The sequence below is a fragment of the Leptodactylus fuscus genome, chromosome 4 (genome assembly GCF_031893055.1).
Source record: "Leptodactylus fuscus isolate aLepFus1 chromosome 4, aLepFus1.hap2, whole genome shotgun sequence".
Classification (NCBI taxonomy): Eukaryota; Metazoa; Chordata; class Amphibia; order Anura; family Leptodactylidae; genus Leptodactylus; species Leptodactylus fuscus.
Window position 1 is genome coordinate 211759485 of NC_134268.1, and position 10314 is coordinate 211769798.

Sequence of the window (10314 nt, forward strand, 5' to 3'; positions counted from 1 at the left end):
CCCCTCTATACAGAAGGGACAGGGATGCTGCACGGCTTCTATGACTTGAATAGGATCGGTGTGACACACATCTTCCTATAAATCATCTGCTCTTGCAGCTTATGAGTGTGTGGGGTTTGGGCATCAGACCCTCATAGATTACTGATATCGAATCAATACGAGAATCTCATTTGGAGCCAGACAACCCCTTTATCTGCACCACTTTACTACCTACCTACACTGCCCCGCGTGAACACCATTTGGGTGAATTGATCCAAACCCAGTAAACCTCAGCACGATCTTCAGGGATAAAATATGACAAGTGCAAATTTTTATTGAAAACACTACAGTAAAACGACAACAGAAAGCGAATGCCATCAGCCCTCTCCGTCACTGTCATGCGGCGACTCTGAAATGCGCAGACTCTCAATCTTAGTAATAAACTTTGCCTGGCTCAGTAGGAGAATGCTAAGTCCCCAAGTCTTGAAGTCATAACTGCAATCTGTCAGTAACTTTATTCTAGATTTTAGCGTGTTGATATGGATGGCCAGAACGTTTAAGGTGCTGAGAATCTCCTTAATGTCAACGCCGCACCCCATCAGGGCGTTGATCTTATTCTCAAAGTTTTGGGGCGTCATAAGTAGTAATTTGGGAAGCATGAAGACATAGAGGGCGATCTCAGCTTCAGTGCACCCCAAGGATTGGAGTTTTGCCTGCACGCTCATATAGTTGTTTTCGAAATAGGTATAGCTGAGGCTCAGCAGCGGCGCTCCGTCGCCCTGTACCCATTTAAGAAGGGCGGGACTGTCCAGTTTCATCAGGGACTTTATGTTCTGAACGTTGGATTGGATGCGATTTGTACTTTTGGTCAGAATATATATATTTCTGGAAATCAGTTCCCTGACAAACTCCTGCGGGTTATCCCCCCCTAACTGAGTGCAGAGGTCTAGTAAATACTCCACATTCTGCTTGTTGAGGTCAACACTGTTTGCAAAAGTTCTGGGTGACTTGATCATCAGCTGGCTCAGAAGCTTGGGAGGCAATCCAATGGACTGGAGGTATTCAATGTTCTTCGACAAGTTCTCTGTATTGGACGTTCGGAAGAAAGACTCCGGTGATCGCTGAACGACGTTTAGGATGGTCGCATCTGTACCTACTATCCCTTTCCAAATGTTCCACATCTCATCCAAGACTTCGTGTTTGCGAGTTATTGCCCGGGGGAACCTAGAGATGATGCTTGCCACCATCTTGGTATCTGCCCCTTTGTCCATAAGGAACTGTCTGAGTTTTTGCTCGTGTGTGGTTGTCTTCTTGAGGAGGATGGCATGACGCTTTCTGACCAGGGTTAGGTCCACCCCCATGTTCTCAAGGCTGGCTACCAGGCTCAAGTTTTCCAATGGTACTTTTACTTCATTGGGTGAAAGCTGTTGTGTGTAGAACCTTGTCCATGGTATGGCAGGAAAGGGGAGGGTAACACTGGCCGCTGCCTTACCAGGTCTTGTACTCTTCAAACAAGTCACAAAATTCCCAGTTATGGTGGTTAGCATTTTCAACGCCATGCTTGTGGAGTTTAGTTCTCAGTCTAAAGAAACAGAAGAGAAGACTATATGAAAAATAACTGTATAATATATATCCGATACACAACAATATATAAATAACTACTTAAAAGGGGTTTTCCAGGCACTAGACATGGGCGACAACATCAGCAATGCTATAATTTGGGGTGTCACTTTAAGGGAGTTTACTTGGACTCAAAGGGCATCTACCACATCCCCAAAGCATATTCTGCCACCTAATAGAGCACATTACAATGATACATGACAAAACTACTTTGTTTGTCACTTTTGCAGATGTAGAAAAACCAACTTTGAAATCTTATGCAAATGAGGCAGTTGGTGCCCTGGGGGCGGGCTTACAGCCCATAGAGCGTAGCTCCTGCCATTCATGCAGGATGGGTGATGTCACAGCATTGGGAAGGTCAACTTTCAATGCATGGGGCGGTGCAGGCAGGAGATGGTAGGGGTCTGAGCAGTGCTCCAGGAGCTGAGGGCCTCCCTCCCCAGTGTGAAAACTGCCTCATCTGCATAAGAATTCAACGTTGTTTCTGTCCAAATTTCATCAAATGGACATAACAGAGGAATGTTGTTTATCACTGCAATGTGCTCTGTAATGCAGAGGTGGGAGAGGAATAAAATAGAAAACAAATAAGTATTAAAGGAGTTGTCCCGACACAAGGATCCTATCTATAATGCTTGTCAATGTGAATGTAAGACTTTTCCGAAATACATTGCTTCAGCAAAACTGCTTTGTTTGTCCACTATATTACTTTATTCATTTTTTTGTGGCCACAGCCCTGACCTAGCTGCTCCTGAGTCAAGTGATGTATCTGCTGCTCTCAGGGGGGAGGAGGGGCTAAGTGCACGGGAGCGAGCCTGGAGGGGGGGGGGGGGGTAGTTTACCCTTTGGGGGAAGAGGCCGCCAATGCAGGGTTAGACGCCGGCACAGGTGAAGCCAGCAACATCGCTATGCTTCTGCCCTGCATGAAGCCAGCAGCGGCAGAAGCGATGCTGCTATTCCGGGGGGGAGCGGAGCAGAATAACAGCATCGCTTCTGCCGCTGCTGGCTTCATGCAGGGCAGAAGCATAGCGATGTTGCTGGCATCTGTGCTGGCGTCTACACTCCCCAGCATCCGCTGTAATAGAGAGGCGGATGCTGGGGACAGTTAGACGCCGGAACAGGTGAAGCCAGCAACATCGCTTAAGCAAGCAGCGACAGAAGCGATGCTGTTATTCCGCTCTGCTCCGGGGTCACATATGCAAAGCCAAGCGGCGAGATGCCGCCGGCCCTGCGTGCGCGCTCATACACCAGTCTAGCCTTCACAATGCGAATACAGACCCGACACCCTGTCGGGTCTGTATATGCATTGTGAAGGCTAGACTGGTCTATGAGCGCGCACGCAGGGCTGGCGGCATCTTGCCGCTTGGCTTTGCATATGTGACCCCGCCCACCAATGACGAAACAAAGCCGGAAGACAGAAGATTTCAAAGAAACGAAGACTGGTGAGTATGCGACGTGGGACAACCCCTTTAATGTTAATAACATACATTAACATAGTAAAAAAAAAAAATCCCAGCATAGATGGTAGTAGTGCACGACTTGCTGTCTATCGGAGCGATGACACAAGTAACACTGACATGTAACAAGGTTGCATTTTTGTGTGACTGTCACAGTATGTTGCATGTGACACCATAGTAATGAGTGACCTTTTTTGTTGTGTGACAAATGTGTAGCCCTAGCCTAAATACCCAGTAGAGCGCCACACATATTGTTATAGCTATGCTTGAGATTGATGCTTAGCCATGACCCCTTCAAACAGAAGGGGTCCCAGGTACTGGACCCCACTGATCCCAAATTGATGACCTATCCTAAGGTCAGATCATCAATACACTTTGGAGAACTGGTGATTAGCCATTGCAGGACCTTAAGGCTGGGTCCCTACATAGCATGTATGCTGCGAAGTGGATAGAGACTGGATAATCCCATTCACACATTGCAGTAAAATATCCACAGCGGACTAGCTGCGATTTTAAAAGCCGTTGTGTTTTTGTAAATTGCATGTCAATTATAGATATGGAAACGCTGGAATTTTCCATATTCGTATAATAGAAGAAAGTCCGCAAAGGAAAACTAGGCGAACTTTCTGAGAAAAGCGCTGAGGGGAAACCACAATGCATTTCCAAAGTGCGTTTTTTGTTTTGTTTTTTCATGTAGATTGTGAGCCCCCATACAGGGATCACAATGTACTTTTTTTTTCTCCTATCACTATGTCTTTGTAGAATGGGAGGAAATGCACACAAACACGGGGAGAACATACAAACTCCTTACAGATGGTGTTCCTGGCGGGATTCGAACCCAGGACTCCAGCGCTGCAAGGCTGCAGTGCTAACTACTAAGCCACCGTGTTGCCCCTTTTTAGGCTAAGGCCCCACTGAGCGTATCCGCATCACTAAAGCGTTGCGGAAAGAACTGCTGCGTGAACGCATTGCGGTTCTTTCCGCAGCGCTTTTAAGAGAAAGTTCACAGAGTTTTCCTCCACGGACTTTCTCTTAACATTATATTTACGGGAAAGCCGCCAGCGTTTCCGTAGATATAATTGACATGCTGCGATTTGCAAAGCCGCAATGGATTTGCAAATCGCAGCATGTCCACACTGCCTTTTTTTTCACAAAGTGGGGATGGGTGGTGGTGGTGGTGGGGGTCTGATATCTGCCACCCAAAACTCCAGTTGTGACTAACAGCTCCGTCCTCTGACTAGTGGCAGGGTCATGTTACTGCAGCTCTGCTTATGTTCACTTTTGCTCTGCTATTTTCGGAAATCACAAATGTCGCCATATGGCTGCTATAACATGATATATAGTATAAAATACAATGTACTATAACACTGCACAAATATAAAGTCCTCCCTTAAGAGAACCAAAGTTTGCCTTTAAAGAGGACCTTTCATCAGATTGGGCACATGCAGTGTTATATACTGCTGGAAAGCTGACAGTGCGCTGAATTCAGCGCACTGTTGGCTTTCCCGATCTGTGCCCCAGGTGAAGATCTATCGGCCCCGGTACCGTAGCGCTTTACAGTCAGAAGAGCTTTTCTGACAGTCTGTCAGGTACGTCCTTCTGATCAGCAGTGCCTATAGAGCTGTACGGTGTGAGCGGAGAGGAACGTCCCCCTCCCCTCCTGATAATACTGGACTATGGACCAGTACTGTGAGCAGAGGGAGGGGACGTTCCTCCCCGCTCACACTCTACAGCACTATAGGCGCTGCTGGGCAGATGGGCGTCCCTGGCTAACTCAGAAACGCCCTTCTGACTGTAAAGCCCTACGGTACCGGGACCAATAGCTCTTCACACCGGGCCCAGATCGGGAAAGCCGACAGTGTGCTGAATTCAGAGCACTGTCTGCTTTCCAGCAGTATATAAAACTGCCTGTGCCCGATCTGATGAAAGGTCCTCTATAAGTGACAGGTGGTGAATATACACAGTACACACCCTATATACATGTATACTGATACATTACCTTATAGATACAGCTGGGAATATATCTCCATATCACCTTCTAGAAAACATGGAAAATCCCTTTAATTCTTCCTGAAAGGAAATGGAAAAAGTTCACCTTGAAGAAAAGTGTCACAAAGTTACAGACACAATAGAGGCCGAGCCCTCAGCACAGTACACGGGCGGGTACACGAGGGCCTCACACACGCACTACAGTTACACACACACGGCAGTGACGGCCTCACACGCATACAATACAACAACCTTACAGCCATGACAGCTCCGGCGGCCACACAGCGACCATGTGCGCTCCACTTCCTGCCGCCTTGTTACGCGCTCGCGGATTGGTCACACTCAGGCCGTCGGGATTGGATCATCAGTCGTGTACTGTGATTGGTCACTTAGATGTGCGCTGTGATTGGCTAGTCAGATCTGCGCTGTGATTGGCTGTCTCATCCTGGAGTAGTTTCGTTCTGTACGAGGACGGTCACGTGATCTAAGCGGCGCGCTATAGACGGGGGAGGGGTTAATACAGCGGCCACTGTCAGGGAGGCGGGGCCTGAGAGAGATGGGAGGAGATAAGAGAGAGATAGGAGAGAAGTGATGTGGATAGGAGAAGTTTTATATATGTAATACACAGGAGATAGATACTAGATTAGATATGAGAAATTATATATAATACATATGAGATATATACTAGACATTGAATATGATTTAGGATACAGGGCAGTGGCGTAACTAGGAATGGCGGGGCACCGTGGCGAACTTTTGACATGGCCCCCCCGCCGGGGTACACCGAAGACCTCGCCACCTCCTACGCATTCTTGCGCGCTCTATTATCCCCCATAGTGTCCCCTGCACACAGTATTATGTCCTACTGTGAACACCCATAAACAATTATTATACTCTATATATCTTTTCAGACCCCAGAGTATAATAATCGGAGACCCGGCGGAATAAAAACATAAAAAACTACTGTTTCTTACCTGTCCCCCGGCTCCTATGCTGTCGGCCTCTGCTGCCGTCCTTCTTCAAAGACGTCAGACGTCACATGACCCAGGCCGGGTTCATATGATGTCTGAGACGTCAGACAACTAGGAAGGAGACCTGGCAGGATCGTGGAGAAGTAAGTAACAGTGTTTTTTATGTTTCTTACCTCTCCCAGGCCTCCGATCATTATACTCGGGGGTCTGCCCCGATAATAATGATAGTGTTTGTGGGGCCCGCGGAGTCACTTACCGATCCCAGCCCAGCCAGGATCGGTAAGTAAATAGGGCCCGTAACGGCCTATTAAAAAAAACAAAAACGCAGCAGTAGCAGCTGTCACCGGGCCTCCTAATGTCCCAGGCCCTGTGGCAGCCGCTACCACTGCTACCACGGTAGTTACGCCACTGGATTTAGGATACAGGGGCATAGCTATAGGGGGTGCAGAGGTAGCAGTTGCTCCCAAAATCTAGCATTATTCCAAATGGCACAAGGTGGGGGCCCCATTACATATTCTGCGTTGGGGTCCAGGAGCTTCATATATCCTAGGATAGTGATAGGTACACTACTGTAGAAAAGTTTGAGGTCACCCAGACAATTTCTTGTCTTCCATGAAAACTCACACTTTTATTTATCAAATGAGTAGCGCAATGAATAGAAAATATAGTTATTAATATAATATTAGAATTGTAGAATTATTTTTTTATACTATGAAAATTAAAAGTTTTGTTAATGCAGAATTACTATTTTAATCAAGCTCTGGTACGGCTAAGTCAACAGAAAATTAAAGGAGTTATGGTTTTTGCAGGAGATGGAAAAATGAAAAAAGTTGCCTTGAGTCTTAATGCCTAAATTTGGCTACGCCCTAATGGGGTGAGTCAATAGAGCATAGTCAATGGGACTTATTTATCAAAACCGTCTAATAGTAACACAGGACGTCTGTCCATACAAACCAATCACAGGGCAGTCTTGATTTTGCTACAGCAGTTTAAAGGGATTCTACCATTAAAACCTTTTTTTTTTGTGGATAAGACGTCGGAGTAGCCTTTAGAAAGGCTATTTGTGTCTTACCTATAGAAGTGGTCTCCGCTACGCCGTTCCTTAGAAATACCATTTTTTACCGGTATGCAAATGAGTTCTCCCGCATCGATGGGGGCGTTCCCCACCGCTGCCAGAGAATTGTCTCCAGCACCGCCTCCTTCTTCGTCCAGCGCGTTATCTTCAATGTCTTCTTCCAGCGCAGGCTCGTAACTTCTCGCAGAGCAGACTGCGCAGGCGCACAGGCCGCGGGGAAAATGGCCGCTCACAATACTGTGCCAGCAGCCATTTTCCCGTGACCTGTGTGCCTGCGCAGTCTGCCCAAGGCCCGAGGCCTAGAAGTTACAAGCCTGCGCCGGAAGAAGACATTGAAGATGACGCTGGAGAAGGAGGCGGCGCTTGGAGACACTTCTCTGGCAGCGCTGTTTGAGCGCTGGAACCCGCCCCCATCGCTGCAGGAGAACTCATTTACATACCGGTAAAAACTGGTATTTCTAAGGAACGGCGCAGCGGAGACCACGTCTAAAGGTAAGAGACGAATAGCCTTTCTAAAGGCTACTCCAACGTCTTATCCACAAAAAAAAAAGGTTTTAATGGTAGAATCCTTTTAAGGGTCCATTCACACGGAGTAAACGAGCGCTCATTTTGGCAAAATACACGTGTAAAATATCATTGAAGTCAATGGGAGTCTTATTTTTACACATGTATTTTGCAAAAATGTTTGATTCTGAGGTAGAAAACTTACTGTTATCTGCAGCAGGATTTTTGCATCTGTGTCTTTAAGCTCCTCATGTACACTGCTCGCCCCCTCCCCACTAGATTTCTATAAACTGCAGCCATTCTTCACTGGTCTGATCAGTAAATTGAGCAGTTTAGGATGGAGGGATGGAGTAGGAAAGCAGGTTGATAAGTGGGGAAAAAGCATTTTTCTAATATGACACATTGTAAAGTTTCTTCTATTTTTTTCGTACTTCATCAGGTCTAGGGTCAGACCCCACATTATTGGTTCCAGTGTGGTCATGTTTGGTGAATGAAATCGCCCAACTCCTGTTCATACTGTAAAAGGGTTGTGGTTTTAAAAAGGAGCGTGGCCTGAATAATTAATTATAATTGATGTGAAATGCAAAATGCGACTAATCACCAAGCCCTACTATATATTAATAAACCATATGGAGGCCCATAAATGTCTGGAAATGAATATGTATTGTAATACCATCAGTCACCAGGCGATGGTGCTAGATAACAAGCTTTAGTATGGCTGAGGACTGAATGTGTCTGACTGTCCCCTGCAGCGATCCAGGCCTCAATGTAATAGATTTATGGACAGCGCAACAGGGATGTTTCCCCACTGCCATGTTTGTAGCATTACATAGAGGGCTGAATAGAGAATATGTGAGTGTGATATATACATGTATACCCCAAGGTACAGGCGTCCACACCGCTCATCCAGAACCTTTTTTTTATTTGACAGTGAAGAGGAGGGGCGATCAGAAATACTGGTGTAATGTCAGGTATCATAAATGCAACTCCATCCAAAGATGTGTGTTATCCCTCATCTCTGCTCTCACTATAAATTATACTTATACTGTGACATCACTGTGTGTATTATCCCTGTACTGTGACATCAGTGTGTGTATTATCCCTGTACTGTGACATCACTGTGTGTATTATCCCTGTACTGTGACATCACTATGTGTATTATCCCTGTACTGTGACATCAGTGTGTGTATTATCCCTGTACTGTGACATCACTGTGTGTATTATCTCTGTACTGTGACATCACTGTGTGTATTATCCCTGTACTGTGACATCAGTGTGTGTATTATCCCTGTACTGTGACATCACTGTGTGTATTATCCTGTACTGTGACATCACTGTGTGTATTATCCTGTACTGTGACATCACTGTGTGTATTATCCCTGTACTGTGACATCACTGTGTGTATTATCCCTGTACTGTGACATCACTGTGTGTATTATCCTGTACTGTGACATCACTGTGTGTATTATCCCTGTACTGTGACATCACTGTGTGTATTATCCCTGTACTGTGACATCACTGTGTGTATTATCCCTGTACTGTAACATCACTGTGTGTATTATCCTGTACTGTGACATCACTGTGTGTATTATCTCTGTACTGTGACATCACTGTGTGTATTATCTATGTACTGTGACATCACTGTGTGTATTATCCTGTACTGTGACATCACTGTGTGTATTATCCCTGTACTGTGACATCACTGTGTGTATTATCCTGTACTGTGACATCACTGTGTATAATCCCTGTACTGTGACATCACTGTGTGTATTATCTCTGTACTGTGACATCACTGTGTGTATTATCCCTGTACTGTGACATCACTGTGTGTATTATCCCTGTACTGTGACATCACTGTGTGTATTATCTCTGTACTGTGACATCAATGTGTGTATTATCCTGTACTGTGACATCAATGTGTGTATTATCCTGTACTGTGACATCACTGTGTGTATTATCCTGTACTGTGACATCACTGTGTGTATTATCCCTGTACTGTGACATCACTGTGTGTATTATCTCTGTACTGTGACATCACTGTGTGTATTATCCCTGTACTGTGACATCACTGTGTGTATTATCCCTGTACTGTGACATCACTGTGTGTATTATCTCTGTACTGTGACATCAATGTGTGTATTATCCTGTACTGTGACATCAATGTGTGTATTATCCTGTACTGTGACATCACTGTGTGTATTATCCTGTACTGTGACATCACTGTGTGTATTATCCCTGTACTGTGACATCACTGTGTGTATTATCTATGTACTGTGACATCACTGTGTGTATTATCCTGTACTGTGACATCACTGTGTGTATTATCCCTGTACTGTGACATCACTGTGTGTATTATCCTGTACTGTGACATCACTGTGTATAATCCCTGTACTGTGACATCACTGTGTGTATTATCTCTGTACTGTGACATCACTGTGTGTATTATCCCTGTACTGTGACATCACTGTGTGTATTATCCTGTACTGTGACATCACTGTGTGTATTATCTCTGTACTGTGACATCACTGTGTGTATTATCCCTGTACTGTGACATCACTGTGTGTATTATCCTGTACTGTGACATCACTGTGTGTATTATCTCTGTACTGTGACATCACTGTGTGTATTATCCTGTACTGTGACATCACTGTGTGTATTATCCTGTACTGTGACATCACTGTGTGTATTATCCTGTACTGTGACATCACTGTGTGTATTATCC

At 45.4% G+C, this 10314-nt stretch overlaps 1 protein-coding gene across 3 annotated transcripts; it reads right to left on the minus strand.

Annotated features, from left to right (window-relative positions):
- Positions 1 to 349: 349 nt before the first annotated feature.
- Positions 350 to 5361, minus strand: MTERF1 (mitochondrial transcription termination factor 1). Of its 3 annotated transcripts, none has more exons than XM_075269875.1 (3): positions 5300 to 5361; positions 5053 to 5123; positions 350 to 1561 (listed from the first exon to the last, which is right to left on the minus strand). In XM_075269875.1, exon 3 carries the CDS (start codon positions 1536 to 1538, stop codon positions 357 to 359), a length of 1182 nt encoding a protein of 393 aa, XP_075125976.1. In that variant the 5' UTR covers positions 1539 to 1561; positions 5053 to 5123; positions 5300 to 5361; the 3' UTR covers positions 350 to 356. The 3 variants fall into 3 exon arrangements, with proteins under 3 accessions (XP_075125976.1, XP_075125975.1, XP_075125977.1); XM_075269874.1 differs by having other exon boundaries at positions 5295 to 5351; XM_075269876.1 differs by lacking the exon at positions 5300 to 5361 and having other exon boundaries at positions 5053 to 5131.
- Positions 5362 to 10314: the final 4953 nt, after the last annotated feature.